Source organism: Micropterus dolomieu, linkage group LG13 (assembly GCF_021292245.1).
Source record: "Micropterus dolomieu isolate WLL.071019.BEF.003 ecotype Adirondacks linkage group LG13, ASM2129224v1, whole genome shotgun sequence".
In the NCBI taxonomy this organism is placed as follows: domain Eukaryota; kingdom Metazoa; phylum Chordata; class Actinopteri; order Centrarchiformes; family Centrarchidae; genus Micropterus; species Micropterus dolomieu.
In genome coordinates this window covers 2,396,602-2,419,612 of record NC_060162.1, presented here as the reverse complement: position 1 = coordinate 2,419,612, position 23,011 = coordinate 2,396,602, and the positions used below count along the sequence as shown (strand labels likewise).

The 23,011-nt window shown below is 39.4% G+C and overlaps 1 protein-coding gene across 1 annotated transcript in view; it reads right to left on the bottom strand.

Moving 5' to 3' along the window:
• Positions 1-3,125: 3,125 nt before the first annotated feature.
• mctp1b (multiple C2 domains, transmembrane 1b) overlaps positions 3,126-23,011 on the bottom strand; it is a 31,426-nt gene continuing 11,540 nt past the window's right edge. Inside the window, exons 8-21 of the mRNA XM_046066727.1 lie at positions 22,804-22,934; positions 20,388-20,574; positions 18,797-18,890; positions 18,597-18,699; positions 17,883-17,985; positions 16,891-16,992; positions 15,163-15,237; positions 13,938-14,057; positions 11,726-11,836; positions 11,582-11,635; positions 11,388-11,497; positions 10,756-10,865; positions 10,581-10,678; positions 3,126-3,591 (exon numbers count right to left, since the gene is read on the bottom strand). Of these exons, the coding sequence (XP_045922683.1) occupies positions 3,520-3,591; positions 10,581-10,678; positions 10,756-10,865; positions 11,388-11,497; positions 11,582-11,635; positions 11,726-11,836; positions 13,938-14,057; positions 15,163-15,237; positions 16,891-16,992; positions 17,883-17,985; positions 18,597-18,699; positions 18,797-18,890; positions 20,388-20,574; positions 22,804-22,934 (1,470 nt within the window). The 3' untranslated portion in view covers positions 3,126-3,519. The remainder of the gene's footprint in view (positions 3,592-10,580; positions 10,679-10,755; positions 10,866-11,387; positions 11,498-11,581; positions 11,636-11,725; positions 11,837-13,937; positions 14,058-15,162; positions 15,238-16,890; positions 16,993-17,882; positions 17,986-18,596; positions 18,700-18,796; positions 18,891-20,387; positions 20,575-22,803; positions 22,935-23,011) is intronic.

The following is a 23,011-nucleotide window of genomic DNA, read 5'->3' as shown; positions in this document are numbered from 1 at the left end:
CTGCATGATGAGGAGTCATTTAGTCATCACTCTTCTCTGAGTCGCATCTTAACACAGAGACATTGTGAGCATCTTTTTTTTTTTTTGTTTCAGTATGACTTACCCTTTCAGAGGATATGCTTATCTTCGATGTCCATCGTGAGTAAACGTCCATTCACCCACTTACAAATAAGAAAGAAGATAAGAAAAAAGACGCTCCAAAACCTGCCTGAGAATCTTCATGTTTTTAAGTTTACTTCAGTATCACAGTAATCTTGTGATAGTTGTCTGTAAATCCATGGGTCCACTGCTAACAGGAGCTGCTAATAGCTAATTCGGCATAATTTTAATGGTGCCAATGTGACAAAATGAAAACAAAAAACACAATAACTCACTTGTAGCTAACAGATAACTGCCACCATTGTAAGTCCTGTTACATTCTCCAAAGCATTATGGGAACTGTAGTTTAAAAACCTTAGAGCATGATCATCCCCAAATAGAGGAAAGACAATTCATGAATATTGATAATCAATTAATACTGGTAGTATTGATACATTACTAAGGGCCAGAATGTCTCATGATTCTTACTCAAATACAACACTCTCCTCTATCCTTCCATGTACAAATACTTGCAATGTATTTTTTTGTCTATTTACTTACTACCACCACTGAAAATATCTCCTCTAATAGTTAGTAATAGATAATTTTCAACAGTCATGCTAAACTTCACTTTCATACGACAATATCAAACACAGAGGACCACGAGAATCTGTTTAGAAATATATTTTCTCAGACAAATGCTACACAGTTTTTACAGAGGTCCTGCTTTTGATGTCATTGATCGCAGAAAATACCCATGGTGCTACAGGAAACAAAAACAGATCATGTACAAAAGTGACAGACGGGATGACTCAGCAGAGAGAGAGAGTAAACAGTATATGAGATCTGTAGCGCAGCATTTTCTCTCTTTACCTGGAAACTCAAGTGGATCTGGACATCTCACACAAAGCAACAGACGTATTAGATGAACTTCACATTCAGTATCCATAAATGCACTTGCATATAATTTGTGTTCAGTCATGCAAAACACTTTGACACTTACAAATGACAGCTTAAACAGGCATGCAGGAAATCACATCCCAAAACCTTCCACATAAAAATAATAAAATAAATAATAATAAAATACTCTGGAGATTATAAACCGATAACCAACTCTGACTGTTTGGCTAAAAGCAAAGATTCAACGTAAAATAAACTGCTGCTGGACTTTAAACTGGGATTTAAACATTAAGTCTTCTTGGATCAAATGTTTCCTGGAAAAATGCTCACATAATGCATCTTTATGGAAGATTTAAAATGCCAAAAATAAAAACAAATCAAATAAAGAAATAAAGCTAAATACAAAACACACTGTTGTATATTTTCCTTTTCATGTTTGCATTTACTGCTTCATTATTAAATGGAAAACAATTCCAGCATAAGTAAAAGTAGCAATACCACAGTGTAGAAATACTCTGTCACAAGTACAAGTCCTACATTTACATTTTACTGACGTGAAGGTACAAAAGTATTAGCCTCAAAAGTAAAAGTACTCATTACGCAGTATGGACCATTTCAGAATAATATATATTATTGGATTATAATCAGAGTTGGGAGGGTTTGCAGGAAATACATAAATATACGGAAGCAAATAGCACTCTGCTTTCCGTTTCATGGAAACTTTAAGTAATCCCTGTAATGTAATCTGATTTACGTCTGTACTGTAAAAGAATACACTTGCCACTTATCTTTATTACGTAACGCTGTTACATGTAATCTGTTACTCCCCAAGCCTGATTATAATTAATTATTGATTTATGACTTCTATATAAAGTTGCAGCTGGCAAATGTGGAGGTTATTACTTTATATACTGCTGGGGAGTTTGAACATGAAAGTAAATGTACTCGAGTAAAAAGTACAATATTTGCCTCTGAGGTGTAGTGAAGTAGACATAAAATGTAACAGAAAATAAAAAACTCAAGGTCAAGTCATCAAAATTGAACTTAAGAGCAGTAATTTAAAAAAAAGAACTTTCCACCACTGATCAGGTGTCATGAAGAGGTGCAAGGGAGCAGAAACTATCTATCCAGCTTGAGGACACATTACATGCATCCATAAAACGGAAATTCATATTATAATGTGTACTGCATTGCACTTTGTTTGCTTTATTTTTATTAAGGCATTTTAAATCTTCCATACATTATCAGTTTGTCGGGTGATAGAAAACATTTTCCGATCTTGTGTCACTTTACTTTGATGAGTTTAAAAACATAAATATTGTTGGGACAATTTATACATAAACCAGTAAAGTGATGTTAGTAAATGTGCATAGCAAGTCCAGGCTAAAGACTGTGGTGGAGGAAGTGTTCAAATCCTTTCCTTCAGTTTAAGTACCAGTACTACACTGTAGAAATACAGTTTTTTTTACGTGCATAGTAATCTGTTTTGGGCAGAGGTGGAAGAAGTACTCAGATTTTTTACACAAGTAAAAGTAGCAATACTACAGTGTATAAATACTCTGCTAAAAGTACAATTCCTGCATTCAAAATGTAACTTTGGTAACAGTACAGAAGTATTATCAGCTAAAGTATCAAAAGTACTCATTGAGTAGAATGGATATATGTTATTTTACTAGATTATAATCATTGCTGATAGTAAAGATGGGACTAAACTGAATTACTTTATATACTGCTGTGTATACTTATTTTATCTTGACCTGTAATAATACATAAAGTAGCAGAAAATGGCCGATGTACTTGGCATAATGGTTGTTGTTGTTATTATTTTGTATCGTGTTTTCGTAGTATGCGGACGACCTCTCCTTTTCCTTACTATATTATTTTTGTCCACCACCTGTGCACAACCTTCTCAGAGACCGAGCCTAAATACTCCCTGATGACATCACTATGACGTCGTCAGGGTTATTTCCTCAGGTGCTGGAAAGAAGCTATTTTGTACAAAGCACATAAAAGGAGCAGTTCATAAATTTAACATGCATAGTGTCATGTGGATTTTAACCAGATCTGACGTGTGTTTTTACTGGAGGCGTTAATTACGGAGTGAGTGTGTGTAATCACTGTCACACATGGAACAACACTGGCAGGAATAACATGCAACTCTGTCTTTAAAGTAACATTACACACACATCAAGTTTAAAAATACCACAAAAATGTTCAATGAAGTAAAAAAACTTAGAGTGCAACGATTCCATGCAACAGTAGCTTCACACATGCATACTCTTTACAACATATACATTCATAACTCACATTGTTATATATGTTTAGGTTCATTCTGTTTGTGTGCGAGTATCGTTATAAGAAATAAAAGGGATTTAAAAAACATTTAGCATTATTTTTACAAGATTTTAGAAAATAAATCAGTGTCTTTCCACAGTAACAAAACAAAAACAACAGTTGCAGCTCCTCGTGATAATTCAAAATATACAAGGAATGTATAAATAACAGTTTACAGTGTTTACAGTGGGAGACGCGACTGAGCAGCTAGCTCAGGTTTGTCCTCTTGCGTTTGTTGGGACTTTGTCCGGGGTCGACCTTCAGCTCACGGTACTGCATCTGTCCACACACACACACACACACACACACACACACACACACACACACACACACACACACACAGTCAGGTAGATGCAAACACACAGATAAAACTACCATGACTGATTCAGACTCTATGAGCACTAACACACATGTGGCATATATGTACGACATGCTTTCAAGGTTCAGATGGTTCAGATTATTCTGGTCTGCACTACTGCCAATAAAAATACAAATAATAATACAAATACTACTAATAATAATAATTATAACATTGACATTGATTGATTTATCTAACAATAATAATAATAAAACTTATTTGTATTGTATTTTTTGATCCAAGAAAGGCTCTTAAAGTACAATAAATGACATCACATGCACAGATTGCTTCAAATTAAAAGACAGAATGAGCATAAAAAACAAGGATAGACCCTGTGTGTGTTTTGTGTTTCTCTTTTATTATTTTCTTTTCATTTTCCTGTTTATTATGATAGTCTATTATTACTATTATTTAGGGCTGACCCCGAAAAGTTGAAGATTTGATGCTTCGATGGGCGGAGCCTGATTCAGCTTTCAATCTCACAGTCGAAGCTTCGCAGCGAAACGAGGATCGTGCCATTTTGGCGATATGGGGGTGCTCAATGTCTGATTTTATGTAGAACTACCAGTTTTCTCCCAATAAGTTAATAAACAGCCTGTTACAATATACATTTCAACATATAATGTTGTAAATAAACATGTAAAAAAACTTTCAATAAATGTTTTTAAAGTGCGTGAATGAATCCAGAATTGTAACCCTAACCCTGGGTCGTTACTGCGCATGTGTAGTTGTATGTGTGGTGGCGGTAGAGGAACACTTGCTGCAGAGACGGAGCTCCAGCTTCACTGGTGTTGTGCCCAGTTGTTCGCACCTTGCGGGACTTTCGGATAATTTATCACCGATGATGAACCACACAAAGAATGTTTTATTATGAGAGGCCGTTTAGGGTGAAAACATTAAAAAACAGACACACGCACACTTAAAACTGTCACACACGCACTGAGAATGTGCGCATATACACTGAAATACAGGGGTATTTGAGTGTGTGCGTGTAAAATTATTTTAGTGCGCCCGGAAGCTGTTGTAGTGTAACAGGAAGCCTTAGATTCCTGTCCTAACTTTCAAAATAAAAGCATAGCTAACATGATGAAACATGGATTTCAGTGCGAGTGGTATTCCTTGTTCAGAGAGATTGTTTATCTAAACAATTATATGAACAGTTAATCATTTATTGTATTTATATATTTAGTTCAGCATCCCTAAACCTACAGGGAGGAATATTAATTGTATGTCACATTTAATTTTTGCTCCTCACCTTCAGATATTTTATAAACTTCATCTCTGTCTTCTTATTCACATGAAACCTACAACACTTCACTTTATGATCTACAATATGCAATGATTTGCTGAGCTTATTATACACATTCTACATGTATTTTGACCATGAATATGTAGCTAGCTGCATCGGTGACTTCCTGTTACAATGAAAGAGGAACTGAAATGACTTCACAGGCACACACTTAGATACACCCACACAGACAAGTAGCCTGTATCCTACTCTGGGTGAAGTTTGTGTGTGCGCACATTTTCAGTGTGTCTGTGCCTGATTTCAGTGCGTGTGCTTGGTGTTTTGTTGGTGCATGTATGATCATTTTCAGTGTGTATGTGCACATTGTCAGTGCGTGTGCGTCTGTTTTTCTCTCATATTTTATTGTTTTTAAATAGCCTGCTACTTCAAATAGACAGGCGAGAGAGAGAAAAGGGTCAACAATAAGCCTCAGTTTAGCTGGATTTTGACAGTGTAAGTTGAATGAACAGAGACTGCAGCTTCTCAAGAGATCGCTTTAGCTCAGCTAGGATAAAAATGAGGAATGAATTACATAAGGTGGAAAATAAAACTGAACAATATGAACTGGTTGGTTGTGAAACGTCTAGGAATCCCTTTTGAACCAACATGTCATTCATCCCTGAACTGACACGTATGAACGTTGGAAAGAAGCAGTCCAACGACATGACATAAAACACGTGGTTAACGTTGTGACATGGTCGCAGTTTTTTATACTATAGTTTTTTATATATGTCACCTGACTTCCTCTTTTGCTACCATCATCGGGCACTAGAGGTCGGAGTCTAAAACGTAAATATGGGTTGAAATAAGCGGCTGCATAATCAATGTATTGTTTTTGTTAAGATAAGTTTGGCATCAAAAGACACACAGTGACGTTCAGAAATAGGTTAATCTGCTACTTCAGGATTAATCAATCCTGAGACCAGCTCTGAGAATCCTGCAGAAACATTGATGGCCGATATAATGTAATGATGAGCACTGATAAATCTGCTTTGAGCTCAAGAGCGAGACATTCAAATGCTGTAAATTCACCGCTGTGTAGAGAAAATGGCAGCAGTCGCTCCTCCTCCCTTCCTGTTTAGTCTGACTGCTGCTAAAGATTAAAGTTTGGAGGACAAGCCTCTCTCAGCACCAGCAGTGCTGTTTACACAGACCTCAGCTAAAAACATTACATTCTGGTCAATTATCAGGTTGTTGAATAAAAGGGATCCAATGATAAAAAAAATATCTCATTTCAGCTGTAGGGATTCTCTGATTGCTACGATGTGTTTGACCAAACCAGCGGCTGTTTATGTTTACCGGGAAGCGGCACGGCGTCTCATCTCTGATAGACTCCTGAGTGATGATGTTTGTGATTATTGCTGCTTAATAGTTCGTCAATTTGACTGAGCTTCAGAGTGACAGCTGTAAAGGTCTGGGTGAGAGGAATCGATTGATACCCCGCACATCACTGTGGGAGCTTCTGTTATCGGCCTGTAAAGCACTCAGTTCTTAGTTTTGTCTTTTTTTATTCGGATGCACGCCTGATGTTTAAAGTTATTCATAATCTCGAAAAAACTGAGGTTGTAGTACTCAAACACCTCTGAGACACATTGTCTGCAGACATAGTTGCTTTGAATGGACTGCCTATTTTCACCTTTGCAATACTGCAAAAATTAGAAACCTTCCGCGTCGAGATGAATTGGGGAAACTTGTCCACGCATTTGTTACCTCAAGGCTTGACTACTGTAACTCCGTGCTTTCAGGCTGCTCAAAAAACTCTCTGAAGTCTCTCCAATTAATACAAAAACGCTGCTGCACGCATACTAACTAGAACTAGCAGGAGAGCTCATATCACCCCTGTTTTAGTAACTTTGAGAATTGATTTTAAAACACTTCTTCTTACATACAAAGCCCTTAATGCTCAGGCACCATCCTATACAGAAGAACTCCTTACACCATCCTGCCCCACTGGAACACTGCGCTCCCACAATGCAGGGCTGTTGTAGAGCCGAGGGTCTCTAGATGTAGAATGGGATTCGGGAAGCAACCTACATTTCCATATTTAAGAGTAGGCTAAAAACTTTTCTTTTTAGTAAAGCTTTTAGTCAGGGATGGTTGTTCTTTATTTTGTGAGAAGGCTTATAGTTTGGGCTAGGGTATTGTATGAATTTTCACACTATATTTTAATTGTCTATTTTATTTTATTTATTAGTGGTTTTTTAATGTGTGTATCTTGTTATGTGTTGTAAGCTTTTCTTTTTTTCTTATCCATTTCTGAAATCTTTATGTGTTTGTTTTCTGTAAAGTGTACTGGGACCACAAAGCTGGTGATTTTACACTTTATATAAATTTGACATGACTTGACTTGAATGTCCCAGCTGCTTATTTGTGGTTGGAGGGTTGGGCTAATGGGCATTATATGGGGTGGAACTATTACATTATTGTTGTTTTTAAATGGCTCTGTAGTGTGAAGCACTTTGTGTTACACGTATTTGTATGAAAAGTGCTATATTAATAAAGATTGATTGAATGTATTGTGCTATTATATGTAGTGTATTTGGTGTTCGGTGGTTGTTTTGTTTCTTTCAAAGATGCAAATTAGCTGCTAGCTAACTCTGGATCCATTAGTTTTATTGTGCGCTGCTAAAAATAAAATAAAAAGTCAACATGTAAACAGTAAATATGATCGAAACATGCCTGGGAATATCTTTATAAATTGTATCATATATGTTGTATTTCAGTTTATTTTCATCAAATGTACAGTTTCAGTGGTAGTCCAGGTGTATTAGAAGATATTCAGTTGCATTATAATCTGCAGGATGATGGTTATCATGGTGGTATTGCCTTTGAAATTTATATTTTATACTAGGCGAGGATGAAAAACTACTCTGTAGTGGTTACATAAATAGGTTTATGTAGAATGGATTCATATTCATTAGCTTCTGACCTATCAAAGGAGACCAGAATTATACATCTAGGCCAAATAGTTGAGGAGTTTCCCTAATTCACTTTGGGTGTGTATTTTTAGGCCTTTTCCTGGAAATAGGGGCAGATAGCTGTGTGTAGTGGTGGGGGTACGTTGGATCCATCCTCTGCAGGCCTTGGGCGATGTGGAGCAGAGGTCTGGTGGTGGTGGTGGGGAGGGGGTGCTGACCTTGTCCTTCAAGCCTCTCCATGCATTCTTGTTTTAGCACGCAGAGTATGACGTAGGATGGCACCGAATGGTCTGCAACCAGTGATGTTTGGATAATTCAGGTTTAAAGCGATCTTCATGGTTCCAAAAGATACAGAAACTGTCCAAAAACTTTAGCCCCCTGGGTGAGGCGCGTCGATGTCAGGCTTGTATTCACGGAAAGCAGTCAGCCAAAGGTTGGACTGGTTCCTGATGTCTTTTGTTCAGTGGCAAACCTGCATCGGTCACACAGTCAGCGAGCCAGAAGTGGATGTGGACCAAACTGGATCATTTTTTATTGCTTTCACACAAAATGCAACTCTTTTTCTCACCACTACAGCACGTTTTTCAAATGCAATTCAAACCAGAATGATGGCAGATGTCCCTTCAGAAACCAGACTGAAATATTTAGAAAATCTTAGCAGACTATTTACAGTAAATTTTTAAGTTTTGTAAAAGTGGCTTCAGTTCTGACTGTGCAATTGAAAAAAACTGTAATACATTTTGCAGACAGTCGTTCAGTTTCTCCAGCAGCAGGGCGAAGAGACAGTTTTCCTTCACTTGACCCAACGTGGATGATAATCTTCAAGTTTCTTGGATGTGTTGAGAGGATAACTCGCAGCAGTCGTGTTAGCTCCCTGATAGATACAGTATGTCAGCCGTGTTTAGATTTTCAGTCTTTGCAGTTCTTACATGCCTGGTTATGGAGTCTCAGATTAGTGTCTGGCTTATCAGGTGTGGAGTTCCCAATATTTACTCTGGCGCATTTTTCTTGGGTTTTCTTTAGCCATAATGCTAGTGGTCTGTGGGTCGTACCTGTTTTGCAAAGGGAGTTCTGGTGGTGGAGGGAGCGTTGGTGCTCGCTCATCTGATTTCTTGCTGGATTTGTCTTTCCGACGGACAACGTCAGACCAGCTGGAGTTGATGCTTTCACAGTAGCTCTAGTGACGGGCAAGTAAGAAGCATCTTTAAGGGAAGGCTGGTTTGGGAGCCTCTGGAGCTAATCCACATCCAAAAGAGAGTGTCAGCCAAGTCTGTGACCTGGTGCTCTACATTTGATGTAATCCTGGGTATAAAAGTCCGACCCTTAACGTCTGGCGGCTCGGCACCTTCTTCAGTGACTGCTACAGTGTGAATGAATGTCTCACTCTCACGTGAAGTGTTTGAATCTTCTTTGAAGCTGTGTTATCCCCTCAGTCATTCGCCATCTTGTCCTTGTTCTAATTCCGAGTTTCCAGTCACAGACACAACAAAAGGCTTGTGCGGTTTGTAGGTCACGCTCGCGCTGTACTGAAGAAGTAATAAGTGTGTGAAGTGAAGTGATAATTCATGAATTTAAGTCCAGGTGATGAAGTATCCACTTTCAGCAGCTTTTGGCAGAAATGTTTATCTTTTCACGGCAGCCAAATTGCTTGCTTAAGAACTAAACCCCCTGCTGTCTGGCTGCAAAACAGCTTTGGGAAAGATCTCACAGTAATTTGACTAATTATGTCCACTTTAAAGCAACTGTGCGTATGCACGGTTTTATACGTCTGAATATTTTTTGGCGTACGCCATTTTTGGCTTTTGGGTGCACTTACACTTTTAGTGAGGTTTCTACACACAGTTTTATAAATGAGACCCCTGATGGTTAATTGTGTGGTTAAACTATACTTTACAAACACTTGATGCCAAACAGTGGATCACTTCACATATCTGAGGTAGAACATTCAAAACAAATTCTTTTTTCAAAAAATATGATTAGTAAATCTTTCTTCCTTCCCTTTTCCTCAACAAAATAAACATCTTAATAGAAAAATAAAGTGCTAATTTGTTTGTGATTCTAAAGAATTAAATCAAATAATTATTGACGATATATTGTTTTGTATGTATTGCGATAACTATCATTATTGTTTTATTGCCTTTATTGTCCAGCCCTCGTTATAAGACATAAAAATGCTCATCTTGGAATAATAATAATCTGTGTCTATTATGTTTTTTTTATAAAACGGGTAGCTCAAATCAAGCAATCTGATTGGTTCACAGTGGTGGTATCATGAGCGTGTGAAACGGCTATGACGTCGAATTCCTTTGCACAGATGCGTATCACTCTGTGACAAAGTAACGTTAGAAAGTGACACCAGGCACGGTATCAGTACCACACACCCATCGACCACAGTATCACCTGGCAACAATGTCGCCAAGAATACGCAAGCAAGCGGACACGGCAAAGATACACAAACCACTGTTTACTGTTATACGTCACTGTGTGCGTGTTTTTTGAGGGATTGCATTCCAAGTTAAATATGAATAAACAAAAAAACCCTCTTCATCATGCATCCCTGACTGGAGAAAAAAAGGCAACAGCTTCATTCATTCCTGCATTTCCATACTTTGTTCCACATCTTCCACGTGGAGTATCCCTCCAGTCACAAAGCTCTTAAACATGCTTTCCTTTCTGCATCACAAAGCGAACATGAGCTACGCACCACTTGGACATCAGAGGGAACTCTGGAAAGAAAGTCCAGAAGCTCGTTGTTGTCGATCATGTACGGATCACGTAGCTTCTTGGTGAACTTATTCACACCTGCAGAAGAAAGAAATCAGCTCAGAGTACATATGCAAAGTTGTGGAACCAACTGGTGGAACAAAACCGGGACTCACCCCAGGCCAGCACAAGGTATCGAAGAGGTATGAGGTAGAGAAGAACCGTGGCCGAGCACAAGGCAGTGATCGCCAGCCAGCTTAGAAAAGGCACTCTCCAATTAAAGGTGCTGCGGAGGGAAGAAGAGCAGAACACAAAGAAATATCAAGTGTTGCTGTATGAGTGAGGAAAAAGTCAGAAACAAATTAAACATATTTTAAGCTCGTGGTGTTGGTGGGAGCCAGGCTAGCTGTTTCCACCTGTTTTCAGTCTTTATGCTAAGCTAAGCTAACCAGCTGCCGGTTATAGCTTCATGTTTATATGAGAGTGGTATCAATGTTCTCGTCTAACTCTCCGCAAGAAAGCTAATAAACTTTATAATCCAGCAGCATATTTTATAAGCTTTTTGTGTGTTTTGGGTGCCAAAATCTTAATTTGTAAAGAAATTAGTGACTAAAGCCATTAAATCTAATGTGGTGGAGTAAAAAGTACAACATCTCCCTCTGAGACTGAGACGCAGTGGAGGAAAAGTAGAAAGTGAAGAGAAGAGAAGTAGAGGTTAGTACTTATAGTAAGCTTTTCTTATCTGGGTTTTAGCTGCTGGACAGTCAGAAGAAAATATTTAGATAGATGATGATTTTAAAAAGCTCACTTCTTTATTCTCTCTCCGTACGACGCCACCTCATCCAGAGCGCTCTGTACGCTGATGAACACGTCCTGGATGGCGTATAGTTTATCCATGAAGCCCTTGGGCTCTGAATCCTGAAAAGAACGAGGGAAAGATCTGTGTTTTAACATTCAGTACTGTGAACGCCGGCCGATATCACGCATGGATGACGACACTACCTTGTCCTCTTTATCCTCTTCAATATCTTCCCATTCAAACATGGCCTCCATGGACTGCAGCAGAAAAGAAAGCAGTGACATTCAACACTTGTCTGAAATGGAGACGGTGTTGTTATATCATTATAAAAATAATGTGCTTCTAACCGTGTCAGCTGTTTCCTTGCTCGGGCAGAAGAAGTAGTTCCAGACCAGCAGCAGCAGCAGCGCCAGCGGCAACATGTAGAGCTCGAAGTTCCACACCACCACCACAAACAGCTGCGGATAAAAGCAAGGAAAACGTGAGACTGGCTGCTTCTCATTCCTCTAACACGTCAGCTCCCTCGCGCGCGTCTCAATCCTAAATCATCTCCCATGTACGATGCAAGGAAAACATCTGAGGAGAGAGGAATCAACGTCCTCTGCAGAGACATCTGAAGAGACATCGGAAGCTAATGACGACAGAGTCAACAGATGATTTTTTAACACTATATTGAAGACATCTTCAACGCAAAATAAAAATATGAGTGAGGGGTCTGGCAGTCCATCCCCAGGAAAATTTGAGCATTAAACACTTTATTTCCTGCAGTCTGGTGATTTTTTTCTGCACCGATTTATGGTGGAAATGTTTTTATTAATGTAAAGTGAAACAAAAGACGGGAAACTCTAACAGAGTCTAAGTCAGTGCAGCTCTCAGGCATCCTGTATTGCTTTCAGTTCACACTTCTGTTTTCTCATTTTAATATCATCCCTGCTGAGTCAGCACACATGCAGGTGTGATTTAGTCTTCCCTCCTCCCCCTCCTTTTGTCATGTTTACAGGAAGAGAACAGAAAGCAAAACGACCAGGTGATCTCTTGAAAACTCATCTCTTCCGAGAACACTTCCTCTTATAACACCTCTAACATGTACTTCCTGTGCTCTTCTTCTTCTTCTATCCACCTACAATTATCTTGTATTGATAGCACTACTTGACTTTTTGTTAACTCTAACTTCCTTCCCAAGGTATTTACCCCACTGATGCCATATGTGCCATTAGCGCTTACTAGTATTTATTGCTGCTCTTACTAATATGTGTGTTTTTGGGTCATTTTATATTCAGTGGCTTGTTAATTAAGATGAAGTTCCTTTTTTGGACAACGCACTTTTGTTTCTACTATATTTAAATTGCATTGCATGTTTTGTTACTGTGCAAATAAACCAGTGGTGGGGACATGTCCCCAGGGTCCCCATTTTAAATGACACCTGTGGTTGGAGTTCATATTTGCACCGATTCAGACTGCAGGCCAAAGAGAACCAAATCAGATTTTTGTTTATGACATTGTGAACAGCCCAAGTCACATGCAATCTGATCCTTTCCGGTTCGGATTTGGTCTTCTTTCATGATGTTTTGAAATGTGACCTCAGGTCGGACAGTCAGATCAGAGTTCACGTGACTCATAATTCTGCGTCTCGTGCATGCTACTTGTCCCGATGGAAACAGTAGAGAAAGAGAGTTGTAGGGCTTATACCTGCTGTCCAGCGTCAGACTGGACACAAAGTTGTAAACATTTGTCATAAATCGGGAGAAATACAGGAAACCAGGAAAAGGGAAAGTATGAGGTAGGCTTCATGTGTACTTCCATACTGTGGCGTGCTTGTTTTGAAGTACTCTTCTGCGCATGCGGGTCTCTTTCAGGCCGTGGCCAGTTCACACTGGAGTCTGATATAAATCACTTAAAAATAACGGATCTGGGTAATAAATTAAGGCCTGCAGTGTGAATGTAGCCATAAAGTCCAGAAAATAATAAAGACACACAGTTGCCGCTTCCGGCCCTAAAAAAAGCATCTGCACATTCATTATAAGCGTTGTGTGTTTTTGGATTTTAAATGGAGAACAGCTTTATCAAACCACGCAGAAAACAGGCTGTTTCATTTTGGCGATACGTGGTTCTCACAGGGCAGCGACGCTAGAAACACATCATTTTATAGACCATGATGCATTGCTGCAGATTAAACTACCAAACAGGATTTAAAGGAGTTAAAATGAGCTCAACCTTAAAGATCTACAGCAGTAAAAAGCAGCATTCACGTTGATGCAGCAGGAATATTGATCCAGAAACACCAGATATAACAAAGGAACACTGACGGGAACATTTTACTGCACTGTGAGTACTTTCATACTTAAACTAAGTTAAGCTAATAATATTTGTTTTACTTAAGTAATGTTTGAATGCAGGACTTTTACTTTTGGTGAAGTATTTCAGCAGTGAGGTATTAGTACTTTTACGCAAGTAAAGGATCTGAATACTTACCGCTGGTGTCGGCCTGATAAAATGTTCCTACTCTACTCGAATTAGGTGATGAGGAGCACCCGATGTGTGTGTCAGCGTGTTTCATACCACAAAAGAGGTGATGCTCCTCTGCGCAGACTCCCACTCAAAGCAGCTGTTGATGTACGTCCCGTAACTAATCAGGACCATGATGCACCGCTTCACACGGTTAAAGTTCTGCTGCAGCAACTAAAAAACACACATTATAATACTTCTTAATGGTTCAAGTTTTATAAAACATATATTAGGATGTTTATTTGGGAATACTATCATGAACACACACACTGTAGTTTATTCTGACTCAGTCCCACATACACCGACCTGCTGCCACAAGTACTCACTAGAGCACCACACGTGGATTCATCCGCCGCTGAAAGTAGTCCCCAACAAGTGCACTATTTCCTCCTGTTTGTCTGATAGAAACTACAGCGAGCAGCTGTTTGAGGAAATTACCGAGCCTTTTTAAACATGAAACTATATATCTTTGAGGTGTTTTTAAAAGATTTACATCTTCAGGAGGAACCAATGGGCACGGAGCTGAGAGCCACAGACAGGAAGTGCTGAGAGACGGACTGACAGGTTTTAGTCTGCACATGGGCTTTGTTAACGATAAGGAAAACATAAAATATCACCAGCATTTAAATATACTGCTAACATCTGTCTGCCAACTACTTTCTTCACATACCACCGTTTTTACCGTTAAACATGCAAACAACAATGTAAAATATGAACTCCTGAATTCCGACCATTCATTTTGCATTAAATTCATCTTGAGGGGCAGAACTTACTTAACCCAACAAGCTGTAATCTGTGCCTCTTTGGGCCTTGTAATGTTGGCATGGCTAACATGTTAGCAAAGTATTGCCAAATTACTCCTTACGGAGCATTGGGAATTACAGTCCAATCCAATCACTCTCTTTTAGTTCTGTTTTTGGTCTCTACCGACTCCTGAGGGAAATGTCCGGCTATTTTTAAATTTATTCTTTTTCTTTCAACGTATTTATTGACTTTTATTTATTACATTTTTTTGCCTTTTGTCGATTTTATTATTTCGCGATTATCATTTCTATTTTTCAGGTGCAACAGTGTCCAATTGTTATTTTTTGTTTATATTTGTCTTATTATCAGCTCATCAATCATCTCTATGGCACTTTGAGTTTCACCTACTTCTTATCTGCTAATTATTTTTATTTCCAGTCACTGCACTTTATGTAATGGTCTTATAATTGATCAACCTAATCAACCTACATTTCTTTACTTGTCATGATTAACATGACAGTGTATTATAACATACCTGCTTGGAGACTTTTGGCTCCTCCTCAATGTATTTCTGCTCTGCAGGGACGACAGTCTTCAAAGCAGCTTTAACCTGAAAAGGAAAACACACTCTTAGAAGAGGTCATGTGACCGAGGCAGTACAGATACAGTACTCAGATTCTTTACTTTAGTAAAAGTGTTAAAATACTACTAATACAAGTAAAAAGAAAGTCCTTCAAAGTCCTACTTAAGTAAAACAACAGAAGTATTATAATCAGAGCTGCCAAGTCTCAGGCATCGAGCGCGAGACTCACACAACTCGTCACCTTTCACTCGCTCTCACACCACACATCAATTTTCTTACGCAGTGAAAAACTCATTTATGACCAATAACGTTGACTCGTGTCATGAATCAACTCCGCCCAGCGTACACCATGACAGTAATCAAGTGGACAGTTTGTGATCGAGTGGTTATTGTAACTGTCTGAAGGGGAAACTACAGCATTAGGAGAGCAATAACTTAATGCAGGTACACTAAAAACATTAATATTATCAACATGTCAGGGAACACAGATCTGTGGGGGAGATTCTGAATGTGCAGATAGTTTTGGACAAGAGCAGAAAATCTGCTGAAACACAGGAGCTATTAAAGTTCAGGAGTTTCTAACTGAATTAAATTAAAGGAGACCTCTTATGCTTTTCCACATTTATGACTTATCTACCTTTGACAACATAACTAGAACATTTTTGTTGGAATACAATCGATCGGTGGATTACTATGAGGCTTCATAGGTGAGTCGCGTCAATTTTGATTGTACTGGCTGGTCTGACAGAGGCGCTGATTGTACTGTGTACTGCTGTGGTGATTGTATCTTGAAATGGAGGATTTTAGCTTTTCAAACGGTGTGTCATATGAGTATGAAGTTAACATAGCAGCTGTGTGCACGTACCAAAAGCTGCCAAGAAGTCATTAACGTGGGGCAGGCTGCACACTCTGCTGCTGAAATGCTTCTGAGAGGCTTCCAGTGTGAGTTGACACCGTAAATAAACGTCCGTCCCTCAGAATTCCCATGACGCATGAGGGTGAGGGGAGTTTTGTTAAAATGTGCTAATAAGTTCGCCATTTGTTTGAAAAACAAATGTTACTTAATGATTTAGGTTTATTAAAACGTGTCTCCTTAGAATATAGTGTTTTTTGTTGTGGTGGTTTACCACTGAAACCAGGAGGGAAGGGAAGGTTTCATTTGATAAGAACGGCTGAATTTTCCCGGTACAGCGAAGCTGCATGTGGCGTCATTGTTCGTCCATGTCCTCAACGATCAACTGAGCTAAACTTCATGGTCCACGTTCAGGGCCCCCTAACAGCTGGGGCCCCTCAGCTTATGTATTTACCCCATTGATGTCGTACGTGCTATTTGCTCTTACTAGAATTTATTGTCAGTTGTAGATCTCGTGCTGTATTGATGCTTTATTGCTGCTTGTATGTTCCTTAAATGTAAGTCGCTTTGGATAAAAGCGTCTGCCAAATGAGTAAATGGAAATGGAATTTAAAATGTGTTATATAATCTTATCCGTTTTAATTTTATTAAAAATTGCAATATGTTAAATTAAGTCATTATGTAGTGGAGTACAAAGTATAACATTTGCTTCTGCATTGCAGTGGAGTGGATGTATAAAATAGTATCAAATGGAAATGCTCATGTGCAATTACCTTTCCACCACTGGATAAATTAAAACCATCACTGCAAACATCACAGACACTCACAGTGTTGTAGATGACATCGATCTCCAGGTAGATGACTCCTTTAGTCGGACCTGTCAGCTCTTTATTTTTCAACATGTACCCCTTCTGCTCCCCGTTACGGATCTGATGGAAATAAAACATCACATCAGGGTTTGGATTTATACACTTAAAATAAAGTATAAACAATCTGCAGAAAGTGAGTTCAGCTGTCTTTACTATGTTTATGTTGCCTATTCATGTCCTGCATTTATGTTTGTGCCCAGGTGACGGGATGTGACCACAAACATAATCCCTACTGCAGGGTCCTACTTATGTCTCCTGTTGAACCCTGAAATATTTAAATTTTCATCTTGTTTTAAAGGTTTACAACAAGGCAACTGTTCAAAACCTGTCCCCAGTCTACTGAGAACCAGTATTAGGATACATATTTTATTTATTGTGTCCTGTCTCTTGTTACCACAGACTGTATAAAAGAAGTAGACGTAGCCAGCCCGACGTCATGTTGGTTGGTTTGAAGCAAGTTTGGCATTTTGGCCGTCACCATGTTGGTTTTTTGCAACCAGACGTGGCCATATTTGGAGGAGCGGGTGACAGGGACAGAGAGAAAAAGAATACACATAATAATTGTTCTGAAAAGTTTTTCAATTATTGTTATTTTCATTGTCTGTTATTTAAGTAATCCTTCCTTTTATTTGTTATTTTGTTACAGTTGATACTGTCTATTAATATCCACACACTCACACACATGTTTTACGGTTTTATTTACTTTATTTTTAACTATATATATATATATATAGATATACACATGTTATTATAATTATTATTATTTTTAGTGATTAATGAACTGTATAAAATGAATTGTTCTTTTGTAATTTATTTGTAGCTTTAGTAATACTGATGTTTTACATTCATGCCAATAAAGCTAGATTGAATTGAATTGAACTGAATTGAATTGAATGCAGGTTAAAGGCACTTTTCAGACCCGGATGTTCCTGCTTGCTTGTTGCACTCACGTGTAATAAGGGAATGGCCACTTTTCCCAGGAAGTCCGCACTCCTGTCTCTGTCCTCATCAAACACCGTCACCTCCAACACTGAGTGAATGTCTTTCACGTTACTGAGGAAAAAGAAACAAGTCAAAGAGGAGAGGAATAAGTTAGAATGAGACTACCTGTGTCTATATACAGAGCCATATCAGAGTTTTATTAAATATCAGATTAAAGCCAGTAAAACACCACGTTTATACTTTTCAACTGTGTAAATCCATCTGTTATTTAAGGTAGTATTGTACACCTAGATGTTAAACATTCTTATAGGATGGCGCATCCTCCTGCCTTGAGGAGATACTAACCTCTACAGAATATAATTAACACTGGTTTTAGTAGAGATACCATGATGTTGGTTCCAAGGCCTTTTCTTGTTAACAATAACATTTTAGGGGAAAAGTTTCCACTTTTGGCACGACAATGGGAACGTTAACAAATAACCAGAGATGTATTCAGAGCTTCTGCTTCAGTAAAAGTACCAATAAAACAATGTAAACAATCTGAAAAGGACCAAGCAACTACAGCTGTCAAATTAAGGTAATGAATAAATATAAAATACAAAGATTTGCCTCTGAGACGTAGTGGAGCACAAGTATAAAGTATCAGAAGACACAGCTGAAAGAGACCAAGGATTTCTGCGTTACGGGGAGAAAGAGATGAACGTGGTCTGATCGTCACTCACAAAGTGAAGACTTTGTTCCACTCGGGATTGAGGTTCTTGTAAACAGTATGTGTCTGTAGTCTGTCGTTATTCAGCTCCAACACACAGAACGGATCACTCTTACCTACAAAAACAGAGAAGGAAACACATTGACAGCTGCTGTGAGATCCAGAACAGGAGCGTAAAGTACAGTACAGGATGTATGATGAGTGTGTGATTACCGGTTACGTCTGCAGCCATGAGTCCTTCTGCTCTCATCACCTTCACCTGCACGATGCCCACATCTCTGAGGTTAGAGAACGACTTCAACACACCCTGGAGAAGGACAGAGGCACAACAACAGGAAGGTACTCATGCTGCTGTGCTTTGTTTTGCAGTGTATCTGTCTGATTCTACAGATAAGAGTTTTCCTTTAATGTGAACCTGTCACACTCTGCCTGTCAGCCAGACCTTGTTTTGCACTTTTGAGTTTAGTTAATTATCTGTCTTATAGTATGTTGAGTGTTGGGTTCTGTCCTTTCTAGTGCCTGGTGTCCAGTATCTGTTATATAGTCCGTGTCTTGAGTTTCAGTTATTCCTTGTGTCCAGTTACTCTGTGCGCTTGTGCTGGTTGGTCTGTTACTGTCTGGCTGTGGGGTTGTTACCTGTCCGCTGGTGTTTAGTAGTGGTTTGGTATTTTCCTGATTTCAGTTCTGTTCCAGTCTCATGTATTAGCTCTGTACCTTCATGCTTGAGTTCTGTCTGCTTGTCTATTTATGTTCTCTGCCAGCTTCATTAATCTGATTTTGTTCATTCCAGTCTCTGTGTAGCCTTTATAATTATTCATCCCCGTCTTACTTAGTATCTGTCCTGTCTCGTATCTTAGTTCTTTGTCCTGTACCCTGGTCTATCTGAATTCTGTTTTACCTTAGCTTCTGTCTGTTTTCCCTGTTGGTGTTAGTTTTGTGTTGATCTGTCTGCTTGTGTCTTTATTAGTTTATCCTCTGGTCTGTTATGTGTTCATTAACCTGTGTCTCTCTCTGTTTTCCCTGCTGTCTCTCTGTCTGCCTCGTTAGCCTCATGCTCCTAACCTGTGTTGCCCTGCTCGTTAGTCCCTGTGTATATATACCTGGTGTTTCTGTCTTGTCTTTGTCGGGTCATTGTTCGTTGTCACCCGGTGCTGCAGTATGTCCTCTTGTTGTTTTGCCTCACTCGTCGTGTCTCCCTGTTTCTCTGCTCATTTTGGATTTGGATTTCTGTTGGACAACCTTTGTTTTTGGACTCTGTCAATCAGCCACTCAGTCTGTAAGTGTGCTCGTCTTTTGTTGCCTTAAATAAATCACTGAACTGCACCTGCTAGCTTTCGTGTCCTGCGTTTGGGTCCTCCAACCTACTCAACCCTGCCTTCAACACACAAATTGTGACAGAACCTGAGTCATTCACTTAGTTTAGTTATTCAGTTAAAGTTCACACACAGAATTAAGAGTTCTTATTCAGTCGTTTTTTCTTTATTTGATTTAAGCAGAATCAGTATATGGTTCGTTCTTTCATTATTTAGTTTCAAACCCCCCCAAAAAAGTCACTTTGTCACAAAAAACCTCTTGTATTGTTTTTTTTTTTATTTGATTTTGAAACAAAATAATGAAATAACGAACCATACATGGATTAAGCAGCAGCCTCAGGCCCTTCTACCTTTTGTTTATTAGTTGTTATAACTTTATTTTAACAGATCCTCCTGGTTTGATGCTACTTCACTTCCCCTAGAGGGCCGTGTCGCCACAACCTGCGTTTTAATTGTTGGACGACATCAGTAGCATTAGGAGTGCTGCTTACGTATCGTTTCAGTATCTCGCTGCGCTCCCGCGGGTCGTCCAGCGGAGTGACGGACAGGTCGGCGATGGAGACGTGAGCCGAGGCGGTCAGCGTGACCAGCAGCACCACGTAGCCCCGGGACTCCTCCAGCGGCAGATCCAGGTGATGAGTTTGTTCCTTAGCGAGAGTGGAGAGGTCCAACTGGCATCTGGACAACAGAAACACACTCTGAGCTCATGAACTACGTACCTAAGATCATTTACTCAACTACTGAACTTTAAATTGCTGGAGTATTTCATTTGTATTCTATAATATTTTCTTCACGTGCCATCCCACTACAGTTCAGAGGGATATATTGTACTTTTAAAGTTGCCAGTTTATTAGACACATAGCTAAAACTAGGTGTACCAAAGTGAGAACCTATGGGTCTGAAAAGGGCCTTTAAACCTGCGTTCTCTCTGGCAGCCAGCAGGGGGCGACTCCTCTGGCTGCAGAAAGAAGTGTGATTGTATGGAAGTCTGTGAGAAAATGTTTCTACTTCTCAGCTGATTTATTCCCTCAGTAAACACTTTCCTGATGAGTTTATGGTCTCAGTCGCTAGTTTCAAGTCTTCTTCAATACAGCATGATGTTCATTTAGTAAATTATGGTCCCATTTAGAGGAACAGAGACCATGAAGCAGGGGAGGCTTTAGGGCGGGGCTACAAGCTGATTGTGATAACTGCTGCTCTGTGTACTTTCAACCGGCGCCACTGAAAAAGCTTATTAGGAGTCGGCTGTAAAAAATTTTTTCTGGTAAGTACGTTTTGTTGCTAGCCAAAATTAGCATCCCAGTTAATATCATCGTTAACGTGATTTACAGATGCACCTTGCAATCTAAAGCAGCTTTTCGACCAAAAGTCCCCGGATCTCTTTTCAAGGAGTTAAAAGGTTCCTTCAGCCCTCTGTTGTGTGCGTTTCCACTGTGGTCAAAAGACCTGCGAAGATCAGGCGAATTAACCGCGTGACGTAAGCTGTAGGCCTGCACGCCGTACAAAGTGATGCACAGGCATCATTATTTGTAACCACTATCCATGAGCATTTACAACATTTATAAATGATCAATCAGATTTGATTGGAATATAATGACAAACTATAGGCTTTGCTTGACCATTAAAGCAGCTTGTTTGTGTGGGAGTATAATGAAGAGACACACAAAAGTTTGTTACACATAATAACAAACTGGATAAAGTTCTTTAACTCCAGCACAGAGAAAGCAACACAAAAATAAAAACGCGACAGTTTGGAAGGTTATTAAAACAAACAGCAATAGGCCAACATTTAATGCCGACGTTCAATCTCAGGCGGACCTCGGCGAGACGTGTGCTATTTGACTGTTGAATGTGATTTTATTGATTTGCAAACAATGGTGGAAAAGAGAGGAGCAGAAGCAGAAAAACATTCTCCAGTTAAAGCCAGCAGCCTCTACACGGCCATTCGGAGATTCACTGCAAGGCAAAGTACCGGTACTTTCAGAAAGTACTACCCCGCCCAAGCAGGGACTTTTTGGGGGGTAAAATGAAGACCCCAGAACTACATTTAGACCCTGTTCTCTCTGGGGTATAGTTCCTTTGGTTGAAACGCAGCTCAAGCATGCTAGCACCACCCTCTGGTAGAAAAAAATATGGTCACGTCTGGATCCAAAAAAACTAAGATGGCGACGGCCAAAATGAAAAACTTCAAAAACGGTAGTCTACTACTTTTTTTAATATCTGATTGGTGTATTTTTTTCAACCACTTTTACATCCACCAGGGCAGAGAAACTATTAGAACACCTGTTCAACAGCAGCACAAACTACATCCTCCAAAAAGAAACCTTCAGCACAAACTTAACATTTTACCCTTTATGATTTATTGCATGATCCTTTATTTATTTGTTGCATAAATTGGTGTCTGAGTGTGTAAATATATATAGTCCTTTCTTTGCCAGGCTGAAATGTGTGTGTGCTTATTGAGAAACTCTTAATGATTTGCATGTGCTCATCGTACATGTGAAACCAAACCAAACCACAGTAACGGCACTTTGGTTTGGAAATCGTCATTGCGTCAAGTTTCATCTGCTGTCCCTCGGGACTGACATAAAAGTGAAAACAAACGTAATGACTGCAGATGCTTCCAGGCGAGGCACGAGCACTGAATGGTTTGAGTATGAAAATGATGTGAATATGAGATATGGACCCGACTCAACAAAGACGGGAGATTTTAGAGCGAATAATCGATGATCAGGAGCTCTGAAGCCGGAGGACCGACAGCCTACTGACAAACTTTACGTTCTATTTGATTTGTCCCCCAAACGTCACTTTTCAAACCCTGCTCTTCGGTCAAATACAACATAAACTTTTATTATTTAACAGATGAAACAAATACATGTAGATAACCAGAGAAAAGACCAAACTGACCGTCCAATGAAGTCGTCCCTCCTCCCGGTGTCTCTGTCCCACACGGTGATCTCCAACACTCCTCCGGTCTCTTCGTACAGATGGAGGTCAAACTGCTCCCTCCATTGTGGACTCAGGGTCTTTGGCACAGTCTGCACACACACACACACACACACACACACACACACACACACACACACACACACACACACACACACACACACACACA